Here is a 24,301-nt window from a genome sequence, read left to right on the forward strand (position 1 = left end):
GGCGAGGAAGAGTAGAGGAAATAGGCTGGTTTGTTGCAGGGCCTACTCTGCCTTACATCCTCCTGTTTAGGTCATTCCCCCTGGGGAACTGACCCACTTCCACAGTGATAGGACCTAGTCTGAACTGCCTCTTGTCTGTGCTTTTTATGTCTTCACCCATTCTCTCTATTTTGGGCTTAGAGGTATCCACCTCTGCTAATCTTATCTTAGCCAGGGTCACCCCTAGCTTACCCAAAGAGGTTACCCAGAGCTGGAGTAACCCCACCATGACCAACAGGGTCAGGGGGCCTAACTTGCTATTTGGCATGGGGTCAGACCACCATCCCAAGGATAGTGCAGCCATAAAGGCTAACACCCAGCAGAGGCCACTGACAGCTGTCCGTGCCCAGAACCACACCTTTAGCTCTTCACCTACAAGGAAAGGGGCTAAGTTACAGGCTTCTTTGGGTTCAGGGTGCCTATCTGCTGTATTAGAGTGGGGGGTTACTACATCTCGTAGTAAACACCCTTCTTCCACTCTTTCTTCTGTTAGCTGAGGAGCCACCCACACAGGCTTAACAGTTGCCTGACTAGCCAGGACTTCTTGTGGGTCAGGTTGGACGTTACCAGTGCCACTTTTGGAGTTCTCCCCTACTGGAGCAGAATCTCCTTGGCTTACTGGAACCTTGGCTAAAGGCTGTCCACCCTTCCTACACTGTTTTCTTTTCTTTTTCTTCTGGGGCCTACTTGCAGTTACTGCAGAGGCAGCACCTCCAGAATCCTTGGGAGAGGACTGGCACTGGACCAGTTCCTCTCTTGGGCTCTGACTAACCTCTGGGTAGTCATTTCCAAGGAGACAATCAAGGGGGAGGTCTGTACTGACTACCACCCTTCTCCAGCTAAAAGTCCCACCCACTTCTATGGGCACAAAAGCCACAGGCCTATCAGTGACCCTGTCTGGGCTAACTCTTACTCTGGCTATCTCACCTGGGATGTACTGGTTTGAGAACGCCAGCCTGTCATGCACAATAGTGTGACTGGCACAAGTGTCTCTCAGGGCAGTGGCTGGGATTCCATTCACCAGTAGGTGGTGGAAGTGTCTACTTCCCTCCGGAATCTCCAACTCACCTGTTGGGCCCTTTTTCCAGTTGAAGGCTATGAAGACCTCCTCATCTGAGGAGTCATATCCAATGGCTACACTGGTCACCCCTGGGATTTTGCTAGGGGGTTTGTTTTTGGGACAAGAAGTGTCCTTGGTCTGGTGCCCTGTCTGTCTACAGTTGTGGCACCATGCCTTAGTGGCATCCCAGTTCTTACCCTGGTACCCACCTTTGTTTTGGGTTGTGTCTTGGGGCCCACCCACCTGTTCTGGTTTTTGGGGGCCTACAGAGGACTCTTTTTCTTTGTTTCTAGTGTCACCCACTTTCTCCTGGGGAGGCTTTGTAACCCCTTTATTTTGGTCACCCCCAGTGGAAGTTTTGGTTACCCTAGTCTTGACCCAGTGGTCTGCCTTCTTTCCCAATTCTTGGGGAGAAATAGGACCTAGGTCTACCAGATACTGATGCAACTTTTCATTGAAGCAGTTACTTAAAATGTGTTCTTTCATAAACAAATTATAAAGCCCAACATAGTCATGCACTTCATTTCCAGTTACCCAACCATCCAGTGTTTTCACTGAGTAGTCTACAAAATCAACCCAGGTCTGGCTCGAGGATTTTTGAGCCCCCCTGAATCTAATTCTATACTCCTCAGTGGAGAATCCAAAGCCCTCAATCAGGGTTCCCTTCATGAGGTCATAAGATTCTGCATCTTTTCCAGAGAGTGTGAGGAGTCTATCCCTACACTTTCCAGTGAACATTTCCCAAAGGAGAGCACCCCAGTGAGATCTGTTTACTTTTCTGGTTGCACAAGCCCTCTCAAAAGCTGTGAACCATTTGGTGATGTCATCACCATCTTCATATTTAGTTACAATCCCTTTAGGGATTTTCAACGTCAGGAGAATCTCTGACCCTATTTATGTTGCTGCCACCATTGATGGGTCCTAGGCCCATCTCTTGTCTTTCCCTTTCTATGGCTAGGATCTGTCTTTCCAAAGCCAATCTTTTGGCCATCCTGGCTAGCTGGATGTCCTCTTCACTGGAGTTATCCTCGGTGATTTCAGAGAGGTTGGACCCTCCTGTGAGGGAACCAGCATCTCTGACTATTATGTTTGGAGACAGGGCTTGAGAGGCCCTGTTCTCCCTAGTTAGGACTGGTAGGGGGGAATTTTCCTCCAAGTCACTATCTTCATCCTCTGTGTTGCCATCCTCAGAGGGGTTGGCCTTTTTAAACTCTGCCAACAGCTCCTGGAGCTGTAGTTTGGAAGGTCTGGGGCCCATTGTTATTTTCTTTATTTTACAGAGTGACCTTAGCTCCCTCATCTTAAGATGGAGGTAAGGTGTGGTGTCGAGTTCCACCACATTCACATCTGTACTAGACATTATGCTTCTAAAAGTTGGAATACTTTTTAAGAATCTAAAACTAGTTCTAGAATCTAATTCAAACTTTCACAAAACTTTTAAACTCTAAAAGGAAATGCTAAACAGGGACTAACACAAGGCCCTAGCAGGACTTTTAAGAATTTAGAAAAATTTCAAATTGTAAAAATCAATTTCTAATGACAATTTTTGGAATTTGTCGTGTGATCAGGTATTGGCTGAGTAGTCCAGCAAATGCAAAGTCTTGTACCCCACCGCTGATCCACCAATGTAGGAAGTTGGCTCTGTATGTGCTATTTCAAAGTAACGAATAGCATGCACAGAGTCCAAGGGTTCCCCTTAGAGGTAAGATAGTGGCAAAAAGAGATAATACTAATGCTCTATTTTGTGGTAGTGTGGTCGAGCAGTAGGCTTATCAAAGGAGTAGTGTTAAGCATTTGTTGTACATACACACAGGCAATAAATGAGGAACACACACTCAGAGACAAATCCAGGCCAATAGGTTTTGTTATAGAAAAATATATTGTTCGATGGCATCTGTCGCTGTAGATACACATGGTCTGCATAGCTCGCCATCTGGTGTTGGGTCGGAGTGTTACAAGTTGTTTTTCTTCGAAGAAGTGTTTTCGAGTCACTGGACCGAGTGGCTCCTCCTTCTGTGCTCATTGCGCATGGGCGTCGACTCCATCTTCGATTGTTTTCTTTCCGCCATCGGGTTCGGACGTGTTCCTGTCGCTCCGAGTTTCGGAACGGAAAGATAGCTGAAAACGGAAGATTTTCGACGGTATCGTTGCGATCCGGTTCGAGATAAACACATACAACAACGCATTGAACATCGAAGCGCTTCGGTGCCCTTCGGGGTAGATTTCGGCACACCGTCGGGGCCTAGTCGGCCCGACCGCGTGGAGAACAACGCCGATGGAACAGACCCAGTTTCGATTCTGCCCTGAATGCCACAACAAATATCCCTATACGGACCAACACTCGGTCTGTAACCTGTGCCTGTCACCCGAGCACAGCGAAGAATCCTGTGAGGCCTGTCGGGCGTTCCGGTCCTGAAAAACTCTGCGCGACCGTCGAGCGAGAAGACTGCAGATGGCGTCCACGCCAAAGGAGCATCGACAGTTCGAGACAGAAGAGGAACAGGAGGAATCCTTTTCCATCCAGGATTCAGACTCCGACGAACTCGACAAGACAAAAACTGTGAGTAAGACGTCGAGATCAGAAATTAAAAAAGGCAAAAAGGCCCAGGGGATGCCACTGCCAACCGGCCATGGCTCAACCCAACTTCACGGTGACCAACAATCGGCACCGAAAAAGGCCCATTCAGTGTCGAGATCGTCCGACTCCGGTCGAGACACCGGCACGCAGCCTCCTCGGGACCGAGAGAGTGCTAAAGAGAAGCATCGACACCGAGAGTTCGGTGTCGACACGGATCGACGCCGAGACAGTGGCGCCGAAGACCATAGAGGCCAAGATTTTTCGGCACAAAAGAAGAGGAAGGTTGCCTCTGAGCCGAAAAAACAAACAACAGGGTTTTCGGAGCCGAAAAAAGCACCAACAGACCCAGTTTCAGGCTCCTATACTGAAGAACTTTCTATGTCTTCACAAATGAAAAGACACAGATTCGAACAGGAACTGCAATCCACTGAAGTGGATCACACGCAAAAGCGTATCTTTATTCAGCAGGCGACAGGGAAGATCAGTACCCTTCCACCTGTCAAAAGAAAGAGAACACTTCAGTTTGTAGCACGAGAGGCTCCTCAGCAACAAACAGCAAAGACGGTAACACCTCCTCCCTCGCCTCCACCTGTAACTCCGGCTTCGCCAACTTACACCCCGTCACATTCGCCAGCTCACACCGCCATGAGCCACGACGACCAAGATCATGACGCGTGGGACTTGTACGATGCACCAGTGTCTGATAACAGCCCAGACACATACCCAACTAGGCCATCACCACCTGAGGACAGCACAGCCTATTCACAAGTGGTGGCTAGAGCAGCTCAGTTCCATAATGTGGAACTACACTCTGAACAAGTAGAGGATGACTTTTTATTTAACACCCTCTCCTCCACCCACAGCTCCTACCAAAGCCTGCCTATGCTCCCAGGCATGCTACGCCATGCAAAGGAGATCTTCAAGGAGCCAGTTAAAAGTAGGGCAGTAACGCCTAGAGTGGACAAAAAGTATAAGGCGCCTCCTACGGACCCTGTATTCATCACCTCTCAGCTGCCACCAGATTCTGTGGTGGTAGGGGCTGCCAGAAAACGGGCAAATTCACACACTTCTGGGGATGCACCTCCCCCAGATAAAGAAAGCAGAAAGTTTGATGCAGCCGGGAAGAGGGTCGCTGTCCAGGCAGCAAACCAGTGGCGCATCGCAAACTCACAAGCGCTGCTAGCGCGATACGACAGAGCCCACTGGGATGAGATGCAGCATCTCATTGAACATCTCCCAAGAGATCTACAAAAAAGAGCAAAACAGGTTGTTGAAGAGGGTCAAAACATTTCCAACAATCAAATACGCTCCTCTATGGATGCAGCAGACACAGCCGCAAGGACCATTAATACGTCGGTTACCATCCGTAGGCACGCATGGCTCAGAACGTCTGGATTCAAGCCAGAAATTCAGCAGGCAGTACTTAACATGCCAGTAAACGAAAAACTTCTGTTCGGTCTGGAGGTCGACACAGCCATAGAAAAGCTCAAAAAGGACACTGACACTGCCAAGGCCATGGGCGCACTCTACTCCCCGCAGAGCAGAGGATCTTATACCACCTTCCGCAAAACACCTTTTAGAGGAGGGTTTCGGGGTCAGGCCACACAAGCCAGTACCTCACAGTCCGCACCGTCCACCTACCAGGGACAGTACAGGGGAGGTTTTCGGGGCCAGTATAGAGGAGGGCAATTCCCTAGGAATAGAGGAAGATTTCAAAGCCCCAAAACCACTACCAACAAGCAGTGACTCGCACGTCACTCACCCCCCCCCACACAACACCAGTGGGGGGAAGGATAGGTCAATATTACGAAGCATGGGAGGAAATAACTACAGACACATGGGTTCTAGCAATTATCCAACATGGTTATTGCATAGAATTCCTGCAATTCCCTCCAGACATACCACCAAAATCACAAAATTTATCAAAACACCATTCACAGCTTCTAGAGATAGAAGTTCAAGCACTACTGCAAAAAAATGCAATAGAATTAGTACCAAGCACACAAACACAGGAGTTTATTCACTGTACTTCTTGATACCAAAAAAGGACAAAACACTGAGACCAATTCTAGACCTCAGAGTAGTAAACACATTCATCAAATCAGACCACTTTCACATGGTCACACTACAAGAAGTGTTACCATTGCTCAAAAAACACAACTACATGACAACCCTAGACCTCAAAGACGCATATTTCCATATACCAATACATCAATCACACAGAAAATATCTAAGGTTTGTATTCAAAGGAATACATTACCAATTCAAAGTATTGCCTTTCGGTTTAACAACCGCTCCAAGGGTATTCACAAAATGCCTAGCAGTAGTCGCTGCACACATCAGAAGGCAGCAAATACATGTATTCCCGTATCTAGACGACTGGCTAATCAAAACCAGTTCGCTCACACAATGCTCAAACCACACAAATCAAGTCATACAAACCCTCTACAAACTAGGGTTCACCGTCAACTTTGCAAAATCCAACGTTCAGCCAAGCAAAGTACAGCAATATCTAGGAGCCATAATAGACACGACAAAAGGAGTAGCAACGCCAACTCCACAAAGAATTCACAATTTCAACAGAGTCATTCAACACATGTCTCCAAATCAAACAATACAAGCAAGAACAATACTACAGCTCCTAGGCATGATGTCCTCATGCATAGCCATTGTCCCAAACGCAAGACTGCACATGAGGCCCTTACAACAGTGCCTAGCCTCACAGTGGTCTCAAGCACAGGGTCACCTTCTAGATCTGGTGTTAATAGACCGCCAAACTTACCTCTCGCTTCTATGGTGGAACAGTATAAATTTAAACAAAGGGCGGCCTTTCCAAGACCCAGTGCCACAGTACGTAATAACAACAGATGCTTCCATGACAGGGTGGGGAGCACATCTCAATCAACACAACATAAGAGGACAATGGAACATACATCAAACAAAACTGCATATAAATCATCTAGAATTATTAGCAGTTTTTCAAGCACTAAAAGCTTTCCAACCAATCATAACCCACAAATACATCCTTGTCAAAACAGACAACATGACAACGATGTATTATCTAAACAAACAAGGAGGAACACATTCAACGCAGTTAAGCTTATTAGCTCAAAACATATGGAAGTGGGCAATCCACCATCAAATTCGCCTCATAGCACAGTTTATTCCAGGGATCCAGAATCAACTGGCAGACAATCTCTCTCGAGATCACCAGCAAGTCCACGAATGGGAAATCCACCCACAAATTCTGAACACCTACTTCACACTCTGGGGAACACCTCAAATAGACTTATTTGCAACAAAAGAGAACGCAAAATGCCAAAACTTCGCGTCCAGATACCCACACAAGCAATCCCAAGGCAATGCCCTATGGATGAACTGGTCAGGAATATTTGCTTACGCTTTTCCTCCTCTCCCTCTCCTCCCTTATCTAGTAAACAAATTGAGTCAAAACAAACTCAAACTCATTTTAATAGCACCAACGTGGGCAAGACAACCCTGGTACACAACACTGCTAGATCTTTCTGTAGTACCGCACATCAAACTGCCGAACAAACAAGATCTGTTAACGCAACACAACCAACAGATCAGACACCCAGATCCAGCATCGCTGAATCTAGCAATCTGGCTCCTGAATTCCTAGAATTCGGACACTTACAACTTAGCCAAGAGTGTATGGAGGTCATAAAGCAGGCCAGAAGGCCATCCACTAGACACTGCTACGCAAGTAAGTGGAAAAGATTTGTTTGTTACTGCCATCATAATCAGATACAACCACTACACGCAACTCCAAAACATATAGTAAATTACTTGCTCCATTTACAAAAAGCAAAGCTAGCCTTCTCTTCTATTAAAATACACCTTGCAGCAATATCTGCATACCTGCAGACTACCTATTCAACTTCCTTGTATAGGATACCAGTCATCAAAGCATTCATAGAAGGTCTTAAAAGAATTATACCACCAAGAACACCACCTGTTCCTTCATGGAACCTAAACGTGGTCCTAACAAGACTCATGGGCCCACCTTTCGAACCCATGCACTCTTGCGGAATACAATTCCTAACCTGGAAAGTTGCCTTTCTCATCGCCATTACATCTCTGAGAAGAGTAAGTGAAATTCAAGCGTTCACAACACAGGAACCTTTTATACAAATACATAAAAATAAGGTCGTCCTACGACCTAATCCAAAATTTTTACCAAAAGTTATTTCACCGTTCCATCTAAATCAAATGGTAGAACTACCAGTTTTTTTCCCACAGCCAGATTCTGTGGCTGAAAGAGCACTACATACATTAGATGTCAAAAGAGCATTAATGTACTACATTGACAGAACAAAGAACATCAGAAAGACTAAACAGCTATTTATTGCATTCCAAAAACCTCATGCAGGTAACCCAATATCAAAACCAGGTATAGCCAGATGGATTGTTAAATGCATCCAAATCTGCTACCTTAAAGCAAAAAGACAACTGCCCATTACTCCCAGGGCACATTCAACAAGGAAAAAAGGTGCTTCAATGGCCTTTTTAGGAAACATCCCAATGCATGAAATATGTAAGGCAGCCACATGGTCTACGCCTCACACATTCACCAAACACTACTGTATAGATGTGCTATCAAATCAAATCAAATCAAATCATTAACATTTATAAAGCGCGCTACTCACCCGTGCGGGTCTCAAGGCGCTAGGGGGGAAAGGGGGGGTTATCGCTGCTCGAACAGCCAAGTCTTTAGGAGTCTCCGGAAAGCGGAGTGGTCCTGGGTGGTCCTGAGGCTGGTGGGGAGGGAGTTCCAGGTCTTGGCCGCCAGGAAGGAGAAAGATCTCCCACCCGCCGTGGAGCGGCGGGTGCGAGGGACGGCAGCAAGTGCGAGGCCAGCGGAGCGGAGGGGGCGGGTGTTGTGCTATCCGCACAACAAGCTGCAGTAGGTCAAGCTGTATTAAGAACTCTATTTCAGACAACTTCTACTCCTACAGGCTAAACCACCGCTTATGGGGAAATAACTGCTTACTAGTCTATGCAGACCATGTGTATCTACAGCGACAGATGCCATCGAACTGAAAATGTCACTTACCCAGTTGTACATCTGTTCGTGGCATCAGTCGCTGAGATTCACATGGGCCCACCCACCTCCCCGGAAGCCTGTAGCAGTTCAGAAGTTACCTTCAATTTTGTACATTTGTATATTGTAAGGAAATGCCTCCTTGGCATGGTTGCCCCCTGACTTTTTGCCTTTGCTGATGCTATGTTTACAATTGAAAGTGTGCTGAGGCCTGCTAACCAGGCCCCAGCACCAGTGTTCTTTCCCTAACCTGTACTTTTGATTCCACAATTGGCACATCCTGGCATCCAGATAAGTCCCTTGTAACTGGTACCTCTGGTACCAAGGGCCCTGATGCCAGGGAAGGTCTCTAAGGGCTGCAGCATGTATTATGCCACCCTAGAGACCCCTCACTCAGCACAGACACACTGATTACCAGCTTGTGTGTACTAGTGAGAACAAAATGAGTAAGTCGACATGGCACTCCCCTCAGGGTGCCATGCCAGCCTCTCACTGCCTATGCAGTATAGGTAAGACACCCCTCTAGCAGGCCTTACAGCCCTAAGGCAGGGTGCACTATACCATAGGTGAGGGTACCAGTGCATGAGCACTGTGCCCCTACAGTGTCTAAGCAAAACCTTAGACATTGTAAGTGCAGGGTAGCCATAAGAGTATATGGTCTGGGAGTCTGTTTTACACGAACTCCACAGCACCATAATGGCTACACTGAAAACTGAGAAGTTTGGTATCAAACTTCTCAGCACAATAAATGCACACTAATGCCAGTGTACATTTTATTGTAAAATACACCACAGAGGGCACCTTAGAGGTGCCCCCTGAAACTTAACCGACTATCTGTGTAGGCTGACTGGTTCCAGCAGCCTGCCACACTAGAGACATGTTGCTGGCCCCATGGGGAGAGTGCCTTTGTCACTCTGAGGCCAGTAACAAAGCCTGCACTGGGTGGAGATGCTAACACCTCCCCCAGGCAGGAGCTGTAACACCTGGCGGTGAGCCTCAAAGGCTCACCCCTTTGTCACAGCACAGCAGGGCACTCCAGCTTAGTGGAGTTGCCCGCCCCCTCTGGCCACAGCCCCCACTTTTGGCGGCAAGGCTGGAGGGAACAAAGAAAGCAACAAGGAGGAGTCACTGGCCAGTCAGGACAGCCCCTAAGGTGTCCTGAGCTGAGGTGACTCTAACTTTTAGAAATCCTCCATCTTGCAGATGGAGGATTCCCCCAATAGGGTTAGGATTGTGACCCCCTCCCCTCGGGAGGAGGCACAAAGAGGGTGTACCCACCCTCAGGGCTAGTAGCCATTGGCTACTAACCCCCCAGACCTAAACACGCCCTTAAACTTAGTATTTAAGGGCTTCCCTGAACCTAAGAATTTAGATTCCTGCAACAACAAGAAGGACTGCCTAGCTGAAAACCCCTGCAGAGGAAGACCAGAAGACAACAACTGCCTTGGCTCCAGAAACTCACCGGCCTGTCTCCTGCCTTCCAAAGAACTCTGCTCCAGCGACGCCTTCCAAAGGGACCAGCGACCTCTGCATCCTCTGAGGACTGCCCTGCTTCGACGACAAGAAACTCCTGAGGACAGCGGACCTGCTCCAAAAAGACTGCAACTTTATCCAAAGGAGCAGCTTTAAAGAACCCTGCAATCTCCCCGCAAGAAGCGTGAGACTTGCAACACTGCACCCGGCGACCCCGACTCGGCTGGTGGAGAACCAACACCTCAGGGAGGACCCCCGGACTACTCTACGACTGTGAGTACCAAAACCTGTCCCCCCTGAGCCCCCACAGCGCCGCCTGCAGAGGGAATCCCGAGGCTTCCCCTGACCGCGACTCTCTGAAACCCAAGTCCCGACGCCTGGAAAAGACCCTGCACCCGCAGCCCCCAGGACCTGAAGGACCGGACTTTCACTGCAGAAGTGACCCCCAGGAGTCTCTCTCCCTTGCCCAAGTGGAGGTTTCCCCGAGGAAGCCCCCCCTTGCCTGCCTGCAGCGCTGAAGAGATCCCTTGATCTCTCATTGACTTCCATTGCGAACCCGACGCTTGTTCTAACACTGCACCCGGCCGCCCCCGCGCCGCTGAGGGTGAAATTTCTGTGTGGGCTTGTGTCCCCCCCCCCGGTGCCCTACAAAACCCCCCTGGTCTGCCCTCCGAAGACGCGGGTACTTACCTGCTGGCAGACTGGAACCGGGGCACCCCCTTCTCTCCATTGAAGCCTATGCGTTTTGGGCACCACTTTGAACTCTGCACCTGACCGGCCCTGAGCTGCTGGTGTGGTGACTTTGGGGTTGCTCTGAACCCCCAACGGTGGGCTACCTTGGACCAAGAACTGAACCCTGTAAGTGTCTTACTTACCTGGTAAAACTAACAACAACTTACCTCCCCCAGGAACTGTGAAAATTGCACTGTGTCCACTTTTAAAATAGCTATTTGTCAATAACTGGAAAAGTATACATGCAATTGAAATGATTCAAAGTTCCTAATGTACTTACCTGCAATACCTTTCAAACAAGATATTACATGTTAAATTTGAACCTGTGGTTCTTAAAATAAACTAAGAAAATATATTTTTCTATAACAAAACCTATTGGCTGGATTTGTCTCTGAGTGTGTGTACCTCATTTATTGTCTATGTGTATGTACAACAAATGCTTAACACTACTCCTTGGATAAGCCTACTGCTCGACCACACTACCACAAAATAGAGCATTAGTATTATCTATTTTTACCACTATTTTACCTCTAAGGGGAACCCTTGGACTCTGTGCATGCTATTCCTTACTTTGAAATAGCACATACAGAGCCAACTTCCTACATATATATATTATTTAAACCTTTAATAGGTACATACTTACACATTTCATTGCGCGGGCACTATTACTATAGTACAACTCCTACCTCACCCTCTGCGGGGAAAACAATCGAAGATGGAGTCGACGCCCATGCGCAATGAGCACAGAAGGAGGAGCCACTCGGTCCAGTGACTCGAAAACACTTCTTCGAAGAAAAACAACTTGTAACACTCCGACCCAACACCAGATGGCGAGCTATGCAGACCATGTGAATCTCAGCGACTGATGCCACGAACAGATGTACACTGGGTAAGTGACATTTTCATTCTTAGTTTATTTTAAGAACCACAGGTTCAAATTCTACATGTAATATCTCATTTGAAAGGTATTGCAGGTAAGTACTTTAGGAACTTTGAATCATTACATTAGCATTTATACTTTTTACATAAAACACAAATAGCTGTTTTAAAAGTGGACACAGTGCAATTTTCACAGTTCCTGGGGGAGGTAAAGTATTGTTATTTTTAACGGGTAAGTAAGTCACTTACAGGTCTCAGTTTTTGGGTCCAAGGTAGCCCACCGTTGGGGGTTCAGAGCAACCCCAAAGTCACCACACCAGCAGCTCAGGGCCGGTCAGGTGCAGAGGTCAAAGAGGTGCCCAAAACACATAGTCTTCAATGAAGAGAAGGGGGTGCCCCGGTTCCAGTCTGCCAGCAGGTAAGTACCCGCGTCTTCGGAGGGCAGACCAGGGGGGTTTTGTAGGGCACCGGGGGGGACACAAGTCCACACAGAAAGTACACCCTCAGCAGCGCGGGGGCGGCCGGGTGCAGTGTGCAAACAAGCGTCGGGTTCTCTGTTGATTTCAATGGGAGACCAAGGGGTCTCTTCAGCGGTGCAGGCAGGCAAGGGGGGGGACCTCCTCGGGGAAGCCACCACCTGGGCAAGGGAGAGGGCCTCCTGGGGGTCACTCCTGCACAGGAGTTCCGTTCCTTCAGGTGCTGGGGGCTGCGGGTGCAGGGTCTTTTCCAGCCGTCGGGAAATAGAGTTCAGGCAGTCGCGGTCAGGGGGAGCCTCGGGATTCCCTCTGCAGGCGTCGCTGTGGGGGCTCAGGGGGGAAAACTTTGGTTACTCACAGTCTTGGAGTCGCCGGAGGGTCCTCCCTGAGGTGTTGGTTCTCCACCAGTCGAGTCGGGGTCGCCGGGTGCAGTGTTGCAAGTCTCACGCTTCTCGCGGGGATTTGCAGGGGTCTTTAAATCTGCTCCTCTGTAACAAAGTTGCAGTTCTTTTGGAGCAGTGCCGCTGTCCTCAGGAGTTTCTTGTCTTTCTTGAAGCAGGGCAGTCCTCCGAGGATTCAGAGGTCGCTGGTCCCTTGGAAAGCGTCGCTGGAGCAGGTTTCTTTGGAAGGCAGGAGACAGGCCGGTAAGTCTGGGGCCAAGGCAGTTGGTGTCTTCTGTTCTTCCTCTGCAGGGGTTTTTCAGCTCAGCAGTCCTCCACTTGTAGTTTCAGGAATCTAAATTCTTTGGTTCAGGGGAGCCCTTAAATACTAAATTTAAGGGCGTGTTTAGGTCTGGGGGGGTTAGTAGCCAATGGCTACTAGCCCTGAGGGTGGGTACACCCTCTTTGTGCCTCCTCCCAAGGGGAGGGGGTCACATTCCTATCCCTATTGGGGGAATCCTCCATCTGCAAGATGGAGGATTTCTAAAAGTCAGAGTCACTTCAGCTCAGGACACCTTAGGGGCTGTCCTGAGTGGCCAGTGACTCCTCCTTGTTTTTCTCATTATCTGTCCTGGACTTGCCGCCAAAAGTGGGGGCTGTGTCCAGGGGGCGGGCATCTCCACTAGCTGGAGTGCCCTGGGGCATTGTAACACGAAGCCTGAGCCTTTGAAGCTCACTGCTAGATGTTACAGTTCCTGCAGGGGGGAGGTGTGAAGCACCTCCACCCAGAGCAGGCTTTGTTTCTGTCCTCAGAGAGCACAAAGGCTCTCACCACATGGGGTCAGAAACTCGTCTCCCAGCAGCAGGCTGGCACAGACCAGTCAGTCCTGCACTGAACAATTGGGTAAAATACAGGGGGTATCTCTAAGATGCCCTCTGTGTGCATTTTTTAATAAATCCAACACTGGCATCAGTGTGGGTTTATTATTCTGAGAAGTTTGATACCAAACTTCCCAGTTTTCAGTGTAGCCATTATGGAGCTGTGGAGTTTGTGTTTGACAGACTCCCAGCCCATATACTCTTATGGCTACCCTGCACTTACAATGTCTAAGGTTTTGCTTAGACACTGTAGGGGCATAGTGCTCATGCACATATGCCCTCACCTGGGTATAGTGCACCCTGCCTTAGGGCTGTAAGGCCTGCTAGAGGGGTGAATTACCTATGCCACAGGCAGTGTGAGGTTGGCATGGCACCCTGAGGGGAGTGCCATGTCGACTTTGTCATTTTCTCCCCACCAGCACACACAAGCTGGCAAGCAGTGTGTCTGTGCTGAGTGAGGGGTCCCTAGGGTGGCATAAGACATGCTGCAGCCCTTGGAGACCTTCCCTGGCATCAGGGCCCTTGGTACCAGGGGTACCAGTTACAAGGGACTTACCTAGGTGCCAGGGTTGTGCCAATTGTGGAAACAATGGTACATTTTAGGTGAAAGAACACTGTTGCTGGGGCCTGGTTAGCAGGGTCCCAGCACACTGGTTAGCAGGGTCCCAGCACACTTCTCAGTCAAGTCAGCATCAGTATCAGGCAAAAAGTTGGGGGGTAACTGCAACAGGGAGCCATTTCTTTACAACCATCCACTAGACACTGCTATGCAAGCAAATGGAAAAGGTTTGTTTGCTACTGCCATAATAATCAAGTTCATCCATTACACGCATCTCCAAAAGATGTAGTGGGATACTTACTACACTTACAAAAGTCAAATCTAGCCTTCTCTTCCATTAAAATACACCTTGCAGCAATATCTGCATACCTGCAGATTACCCTTTCAGCTTCACTGTTTAGGATACCCGTCATTAAAGCATTTATGGAAGGCCTAAGAAGAATAATACCACCAAGAACACCACCTGTTCCTTCATGGAACCTTAACATCGTCTTGACAAGACTCATGGGACCACCTTTTGAACCCATGCATTCTTGCGAAATACAATTCTTAACCTGGAAAGTTGCATTTCTCATTGCCATCACATCTCTAAGAAGAGTAAGTGAAATTCAGGCATTTACAATACAAGAACCTTTTATCCAAATACACAAAAATAAGGTTGTACTAAGAACCAATCCTAAATTCCTACCAAAGGTTATTTCACTGTTCCACTTAAATCAAACGGTAGAGTTACCAGTGTTCTTCCCACAGCCAGACTCAGTAGCTGAAAGGGCACTACATACATTAGATGTCAAAAGAGCACTAATGTACTACATCGACAGAACAAAGGAGGTTAGGAAAACAAAACAACTGTTTATTGCATTTCAAAAACCTCATACAGGAAACCCAATATCAAAACAAGGTATAGCCAGATGGATAGTTAAGTGCATCCAAACCTGCTATCTTAAAGCAAAGAGACAACTGCCCATTACACCAAGGGCACACTCAACCAGAAAAAAAGGCGCTACCATGGCATTCCTAGGAAATATTCCAATGCATGAAATATGTAAGGCAGCCACATGGTCCACTCCTCACACATTTACTAAACACTACTGTGTAGACGTGCTATCCGCACAACAGGCCACAGTAGGTCAAGCCGTACTGAGAACTTTGTTTCAGACTACTTCCACTCCTACAGGCTGAGCCACCGCTTTTGGGGAGATAACTGCTTACTAGTCTATGCACAACATGTGTATCTGCAGCAACAGATGCCATCAAACTGAAAATGTCACTTACCCAGTGTACATCTGTTCGTGGCATTGGTCGCTGCAGATTCACATGTGCCCACCCGCCTCCCCGGGAGCCTGTAGCCGTTGGAAGTTATCTTCAACATTTGTACATTTGTATATTGTAAAGAAATGGCTCCCTGTTGCAGTTACCCCCCACTTTTTGCCTGATACTGATGCTGACTTGACTGAGAAGTGTGCTGGGACCCTGCTAACCAGGCCCCAGCACCAGTGTTCTTTCACCTAAAATGTACCATTGATTCCACAATTGGCACTCCCTGGCATCCAGATAAGTCCCTTGTAACTGGTACCTCTGGTACCGAGGGCCCTGATGCCAGGGAAGGTCTCTAAGGGCTGCAGCATGTGTTATGCCACCCTGGAGACCCCTCACTCAGCACAGACACACTGCTTACCAGCTTGTGTGTGCTAGTGAGAACAAAACGAGTAAGTCGACATGGCACTCCCCTCAGGGTGCCATGCCAGCCTCTCACTGCCTATGCAGTATAGGTAAGACGACACCCCTCTAGCAGGCCTTACAGCCCTAAGGCAGGGTGCACTATACCATAGGTGAGGGTACCAGTGCATGAGCACTGTGCCCCTACAGTGTCTAAGCAAAACCTTAGACATTGTAAGTGCAGGGTAGCCATAAGAGTATATGGTCTGGGAGTCTGTCAAACACGAACTCCACAGCACCATAATGGCTACACTGAAAACTGGGAAGTTTGGTATCAAACTTCTCAGCACAATAAATGCACACTGATGCCAGTGTACATTTTATTGTAAAATACACCACAGAGGGCACCTTAGAGGTGCTCCCTGAAACTTAACCGACTATCTGTGTAGGCTGACTGGTTCCAGCAGCCTGCCACACTAGAGACATGTTGCTGGCCCCATGGGGAGAGTGCCTTTGTCACTCTGAGGCCAGTAACAAAGCCTGCACTGGGTGGAGATGCTAACACCTCCCCCAGGCAGGAGCTGTAACACCTGGCGGTGTGCCTCAAAGGCTCACCCCTTTGTCACAGCACAGCAGGGCACTCCAGCTTAGTGGAGTTGCCTGCCCCCTCCGGCCACGGCCCCCACTTTTGGCGGCAAGGCTGGAGGAAACAAAGAAAGCAACAAGGAGGAGTCACTGACCAGTCAGGACAGCCCCTAAGGTGTCCTGAGCTGAAGTGACTAACTTTTAGAAATCCTCCATCTTGCAGATGGAGGATTCCCCCAATAGGATTAGGGATGTGCCCCCCTCCCCTTGGGAGGAGGCACAAAGAGGGTGTACCCACCCTCAGGGCTAGTAGCCATTGGCTACTAACCCCCCAGACCTAAACACGCCCTTAAATTTAGTATTTAAGGGCTCTCCCTGAACCTAGAAACTAGATTCCTGCAACAACAAGAAGGACTGCCTAGCTGAAAACCCCTGCAGAGGAAGACCAGAAGACAACAACTGCCTTGGCTCCAGAAACTCACCGGCCTGTCTCCTGCCTTCCAAAGAACTCTGCTCCAGCGACGCCTTCCAAAGGGACCAGCGACCTCTGAATCCTCTGAGGACTGCCCTGCTTCGACGACGACAAGAAACTCCCGAGGACAGCGGACCTGCTCCAAAAAGACTGCAACTTTATCCAAAGGAGCAGCTTTAAAGAACCCTGCAATCTCCCCGCAAGAAGCGTGAGACTTGCAACACTGCACCCGGCGACCCCGACTCGGCTGGTGGAGAACCAACACCTCAGGGAGGACCCCCGGACTACTCTACGACTGTGAGTACCAAAACCTGTCCCCCCTGAGCCCCCACAGCGCCGCCTGCAGAGGGAATCCCGAGGCTTCCCCTGACCGCGACTCTCTGAAACCTAAGTCTCGACGCCTGGAAAAGACCCTGCACCCGCAGCCCCCAGGACCTGAAGGACCGGACTTTCACTGCAGAAGTGACCCCCAGGAGTCCCTCTCCCTTGCCCAAGTGGAGGTTTCCCCGAGGAAGCCCCCCCCTTGCCTGCCTGCAGCGCTGAAGAGATCCCTTGATCTCTCATTGACTTCCATTGCGAACCCGACGCTTGTTCTAACACTGCACCCGGCCGCCCCCGCGCCGCTGAGGGTGAAATTTCTGTGTGGGCTTGTGTCCCCCCCCCGGTGCCCTACAAAACCCCCCTGGTCTGCCCTCCGAAGACGCGGGTACTTACCTGCTGGCAGACTGGAACCGGGGCACCCCCTTCTCTCCATTGAAGCCTATGCGTTTTGGGCACCACTTTGAACTCTGCACCTGACCGGCCCTGAGCTGCTGGTGTGGTAACTTTGGGGTTGCTCTGAACCCCCAACGGTGGGCTACCTTGGACCAAGAACTGAACCCTGTAAGTGTCTTACTTACCTGGTAAAACTAACAAAAACTTACCTCCCCCAGGAACTGGGAAAATTGCACTAAGTGTCCACTTTTAAAATAGCTATTTGTGAATAACTTGAAAAGTATACATGCAATTGAAATGATTCAAAGTTCCTAATGTACTTACCTGCAATACCTTTCAAACAAGATATTACATGTTAAATTTGAACCTGTGGTTCTTAAAATAAACTAAGAAAATATATTTTTCTATAACAAAACCTATTGGCTGGATTTGTCTGAGTGTGTGTAGCTCATTTATTGTCTATGTGTATGTACAACAAATGCTTAACACTACTCCTTGGATAAGCCTACTGCTCGACCACACTACCACAAAATACAGCATTAGTATTATCTATTTTTACCACTATTTTACCTCTAAGGGGAACCCTTGGACTCTGTGCATGCTATTCCTTACTTTGAAATAGCACATACAGAGCCAACTTCCTATATATATATATATATATATATATATATATATATATATATATATATATATATATATATATATATATATATATATATATATATATATATATATATATATATATATATTACTTAACCTTAATTTGTACATACTTATTCATTCCATTGCATGGGCACTATTACTAACACACACAACTCCTACCTCACCCTCTGCGGGGAAAACAATCTAAGATGGAGCCCATGCGCAATGGAAGCAAAGAGGAGGAGTCCCTCGGTCTCGTGACTCGAAAGACTTCTTCGAAGAAAAACAACTTGTAACACTCCGACCCAACACCAGATGGCGGACTATGCACAACATGTGAATCTGCAGCGACCAATGCCACGAACAGATGTACACTGGGTAAGTGACATTTTCATTATGCAAAGAGGGCACCAAATGTGCCCTTCAAAGCATACTGGTGGCTTGGGGAGGCTACCCCCCCAAGCCATGTAACACCTATTTCCAAAGAGGGAGGGTGTTGCCTCCCTCTCCCAAGGGAAATCCTTTGTTCTGCTTTCCTCTGCATGAGCAGGCTATGCAACAGGAGGGCTCAAACCTGTCTGGAGGGTGGCAGCACTGCGGTCTGCTTGGAAAACCCCAGACAACTGATAAAAGCAATGCTGCTGGTCCTCTAAGGAGGCCTTGGAGTGCATGGAATCGGACAACCAATACTGGCAACAATATTGGGGGATGATTCTGACATGTTTGATCCCAAACATGCCCAGGTTCAGAGTCACCATTATGTAGCTGGACACAGTACAGTGGCCAGTACATCGCACTTAAGAAGTCCAGGAAAATTGAGCTGGAGTTTGTAGGGGCTCCTCTGCTCATGCAGGGTGCCGTCACACACAGGTACTTGCACCTGGGCCTTTTGGCTAGGAGGACCTGCCATAGGGGTTTCCTGATGAATGTATGGACATTCTCAGGGAAGCTCATAGATCCACAACTAGAGTGTTATGCTGCAAATTGGAAACGTTTTGTATGCTACAGCCAACCCAAACATTTTAATCCCATTAAAACTACTGTCCACAACATTGTTTTTGTTCCACTTGCAGAAAGCAAACTTACCTGACATTTCCATTCACTTAGACTCGCAGCTATAGCTGCAGAGCCACAGGACAGACAACGTACTTCCTTGTTCAGAATCTGTAATCAAAGCTTTCCTAGAAGGCCCTAAAAGGGTTATTCCACCCAGAGTGCCTAATGCACCATCCCGGAACCTCAATATTGTGCTTATCAGGCTCATGGGCCCTCCTTTTGAACCACTTAATTCATGGCATCTTCAGGATCTTTATTAGAAAGTGGCATTCTTAGTCACCGTCATATGACTCCGTCGCGTTGGTGTGCTCCAGGCCCAAATCTACTGCTGTAGATTCACATGTGCCCTCAGTCCTCCCTGGACGTCTGTGGCTGTTTCAGTTACTTTATACTTGTATATATTTGTACATATGTAGTTACATTTGCGTGGATGTACTCTTTCTCTATTCTTCTTGTACAATCCTTTCATTATCCGTCGGTGGGAAAACAATCTAACAGTCAATGCTCATATGCAATAATATCACAGAGGAGTCAGTCGATTCTGTGATTCAAAAATACTGCTTTGAAGAAAAACTTGCAACAATCCGGACACAACACTAGATGGCAGGAGTATGCAGAGCATGTGAATCTACAGCTCTATATGCCACAAACACTCACTCACTGGGTAACTAACATTTTCCTTCCAGATTCTCTACAGTGTATAACCTGATTAGGTCAGGCATAATACATGCTTCTAAATCATGCTTTTAATTCAAGCACAAAAACCTAGAGAAAAGGAAGACCCAGTATTTTAGTGACCAGCCTAAGCAACAAAACTCGAGCAGAAAAATTATAGACCATATTTGCTTGCTACTACCCTGTACAACAAAGTTATATTGTGCTGTCCCCTTTGGAAAGAAATAAAAATTAGTCTTTCCTTTCTTTGAATGGCATTTTAGTTTGTGGTTGTATGGGTGTTTCAGTGTTCATATGTTTACACTGATGAGGGCTGTTTTCTCGTTTGCTGGGTTTCATCAGTATTGATAAGTTTAAACCTAAATCAGGATAGCTTGGTCCTCCTCTTTCTAGGAGTCTCTGGCCACTACCACCGAATCTGAAGAAGCATCAGTGTTTTTTTTTTTAGAGGCATCTAGTCATTAACTTAGCTTCCCCTTTGCATATGCCTCCTTTTGTGCCGCAGACGTTTTTGCCATAGATTCCGAGCAGACTCTTCTGAGTAATGCTTAGGGTGATTATTATTATTATTAATTTATTATTATTATTATTCCTAGCTATCATCCGTGCCATACTTTTTCATTTCCTGTTTTGAAGCCCTGTCAGCGTTCATTGATATAGATGGGAATGAATATAAGTTAATTAAAATCATGTAATGCTGCTTCTCTATCTTTAAAACCATTTCCCTTTACTGTGTGAGCTCGTGGTCTGCTTAATTAAATTGAGCTCGAAGGTTGAACCAGAGTATTTGAGAGGGACACCTGTGATTTCAGAATCAAGCCTGGGTTTTGATTTTTCATTATGCCTGTGGTGCGTTTTGGTTTGAGTACCATTTTGTGAATTATGTTTGTCTTTTAGCCCAGCTCTTACTTGAGGTCTCTATGAAGTATTTGAGTAACCTTGCTTGGATTGTCATGGACTATGGGTGGTTTTGTGCATGAGGAAACCAATCAGTTAACGCTGTCTGTAGGCTGGTGACATTTGTATTTTATGGCACAACGTTAGCAGTGAAACAACTGAGAGCTGAAAAAAAGGTGAGCTGAGGTGTTATTTTTTTATTTATTTATTTATGGTTTTATGTAAACAACATAAAGTGAAATGCCACCTTGGTCTTACAATAATAAATCAGTCAGCTACTTTAGTCTATCTTCGGCTCTCCAACTCGCCACGTCTCAGCAACTCTTATGAATCAGGCAGAGGGAGACCAAAAAACATTGCCAAATGTCCATGTAGTAGTATGCCCCTGCCGGAGGGACCCAGCGGATAGAGTCCAAGGGCAGGACCAAACAGATGTGGCAGAAAAAAATAAAAAGGGAAAAGAGGAAGCAGAAACTTCAAAAAGAAAGAGGGAGTGAAGGCCGGGAGGAGCAAGCACAATTCTCCGCAACCATTCTGTACATCCTTATCCCATTGTAAACAGCACTCATCATCTCAGCATACCCATCCACAGCAGGTTCTTCAGACAGACACAGATTCAAGATAGGATCGAAGCGGTGCCCATATGTCGCGGCCTGGAGCCAACCAGAGTCAACTCCCAATAATTTGTTAATTGTTCCTGGCAAAAAGCGGCATCTCGCAGCCAATCCGATATCTGGGGAGACCGGGCCCGTCCCCAACAGATTGCCACCCTGCGCTTAGCTAACAACAACATCATGCCAACCAGACGCCGCACTGTAGTCTGCACCTCATTCACCCCTCCCAGCAGCTCCATCAAGGAAGACTGAGGGATGAGAAATCAACATTAAAGGCACATTTGTTGTTTAATGATCAATTGAAGGTAATTTTCAAAATCTCACAACGCGCTGGGTAGATGTAGTAGGAATTATTGTTCCTGAGCAGGTTTTGTGATGCAGTAGCAATTCAGTGTATTTGAAAACATGTTTTCCCATACTTGGTGATACTAGGAGTCCAGTTCTTTATTGTAGTATGGCTTGTTACCCGATTCCTTATTTAATGTATATGTTAAGGCTTATTTACTATGTGGTGTAAAACTACTGGTTTTTTTTTTCCCTCCCAGGTTCCAGGATTAAAAATTGTTGATCCTGCACTAATTCATGTTGAAATCATACACGATGGCCCTGACAATTGTGGTAGGTGCTCTGTTTCTTCTGTTTTCTCTGGCTTCTGCTGCAGACATTATGACCTTAACATTGTGATTTAATTACCAGGTTAGAATAAGAACTTAAATGTAATTTCATTAGACATATGTGCGGCAGGTCCATTTTTAAAGCATTAATGGTTTGTTTTTAGGAGAAACTTAAATTAACATTGAGGTTTTCAATTTCCTGCATTGCTCAAAGGGTGACGGCACAGCTGCCAAGGTCTTTGTGGAGATGTGTATGTGGCCCGTTTCTGCTCTTTGTGATGAAGTGCCCCCTTTGCTGCACGCTGATTTACTGCTAGAGTTACCATCATGTCTAAATCAGCCATTGGTGAAGATGTTGAAATATAAAGTGTCACTGGATTGTGGTAGACCCTGAATGTGTCTCCATATATTTATACAGTTTAAGCCGCACAGATTGTTCAGTGTGTCATGGAATATAACTACTTTTGCCATTTTTTTTTTTTTCTTTTTTGTGTGTCCCTAAATAAATCAAACTGGATTGGGAGACCTAAAGTCATTCATTCAGTGTTTACCAAATTCAGATTCAGGTTTCTGCAATTTACTCGAGAATGACGTATGCTTCAGAAGAAGGTTTTTTGCTATAAATGTTAGTTCAGTATAAACACATAGAATGTGTCCTGTTCTAAATGTTACAGGTAAATCTAAGAAACCTCCCACTTTGAAAAGAAAATCTGAAAGTGAAGTGACGGCTGAGATTAAACAAAAGCGATTGGAATCCGAGGTAGGCCAGTAAAATGCTTGTGTGTGTGGCTACACGTCTAAGCTTTTCTATCATCTAGGTTAATCGTGTGATTATTGCAGGGTATGGAGGCTAGCGATGTTGAAAACAATATAAGAAAAGAGGAGAAAAGTTCACCTGTAACAGAACAGCCGAAATCAACAGGACTGCCTCCCCTGCAGAAGACCACACTGGATGTCTTTAAAGAGTTACTGTCCTCTGCCCATCTGCTGGTGAGTCATCTCTGCTTCCTATCAAATGGCTGGTAGCACATGACCTAGTGCTTTGTCATGTTTTCTCAACTGATATCCTTTTCACCAATCTGTGATTCAAGACGTTTTGTGTAAGGCATTTTAAAACATCGCAAGGATATCTTGTTTACACCTGGAGTACTGTTAGGTGCAGGGGTGATCTTTGTAGTGTTCTGGGCCTGTGAAGCATCTCATTAAACTGTTATGCAGGAGCTAGAAATCCGCTTTATTTTGCACTTTTCTGGCCATGATGAGGTAAAAGTAATATTGGTTTCCTAACACAAGAACACTTTGTGCACTCTGATTAACAGACACATTCCTGTGCCACAGATGCTTGGATTTCATGCATATGCTCGTACTGAAAGTGAAACGTTTGTGCTTCATGTTTCTACTCGTTGCTATAACTGAATTGTCCAATTAAAATGCATCAAAATCCTTTTCTTAGTAAAGAAGGTCCTCCAAATTGCTCAATACTAATGCTGTGTTTGAAGTGATTAAGAGTTACCAAAGGTGTGCCAGCTGACTCCAGCAGTACTGGGAGACTGCGGAAAAATGGAGGGGTGAAAGGGAGTAGGTTCAAATTGCTGATGATGGTTTATGGAGGGTTGCTAAGAATGCTTAGTTCAACTGAAACGCGGATAAGGCATTGCAATTGGTGCCGCAAAAGCTGTACGTTCTAATTGGCTACAGCAAAACGTGACCGTCAATACTGTATTTTCAATAAATAGACTGCAGATTTATTCAAGAATGCTCTATATTCGTGCAAAAGGTTATTCTTTAGATAATAATGGTGTATAATGTATAGTACAAAGGATCGTATGACAAGGCAGTTGAATATTTATTTGGACTGGTGGGGTGGGGCCTGTCTGGCCAGAGTTGGAGCACTGTCGTCACAGGCGGATATGTGATACTGTACTATATTACCTGTAGATTCGAAGCAAAGTTCTTAATGTGTGTTTTAAAAGGCAGCACATGTAATTTCAGAGTTCTCCTTAATTAGGCCTGCTTTTGCAGCGCATGCACTGTCTTTGCAAGACCTTTTGTTTTCTATTAGTGGACTTAAAAACAGCCTATTGCTCACCATTAGTTGACTTCATTGTCATTCATTTGCTTAGTTTGTAATTGGTCAGTTGCTGTAGCCTTCCTCCTTTGTATTTGTCCTCCTGCATGGAGCACAGATGCAGTATGCTGGCTGTTAACTTAAATCCAGCTATACCCACAGTGTGAGATGGGTTGACAGGTATG

General features: G+C 46.7%; 1 protein-coding gene across 1 annotated transcript in view; it reads left to right on the forward strand.

Annotated features, from left to right (window-relative positions):
- Positions 1-24,301, forward strand: part of KDM3A (lysine demethylase 3A) — a 280,805-nt gene that overhangs the window by 46,485 nt on the left and 210,019 nt on the right. The window contains exons 6-8 of the mRNA XM_069204391.1: positions 21,980-22,052; positions 22,723-22,808; positions 22,889-23,038. Coding sequence (XP_069060492.1) covers positions 21,980-22,052; positions 22,723-22,808; positions 22,889-23,038 — 309 coding nt within the window. The remainder of the gene's footprint in view (positions 1-21,979; positions 22,053-22,722; positions 22,809-22,888; positions 23,039-24,301) is intronic.

Source organism: Pleurodeles waltl, chromosome 1_2 (genome assembly GCF_031143425.1).
Source record: "Pleurodeles waltl isolate 20211129_DDA chromosome 1_2, aPleWal1.hap1.20221129, whole genome shotgun sequence".
NCBI classification, from domain to species: Eukaryota; Metazoa; Chordata; class Amphibia; order Caudata; family Salamandridae; genus Pleurodeles; species Pleurodeles waltl.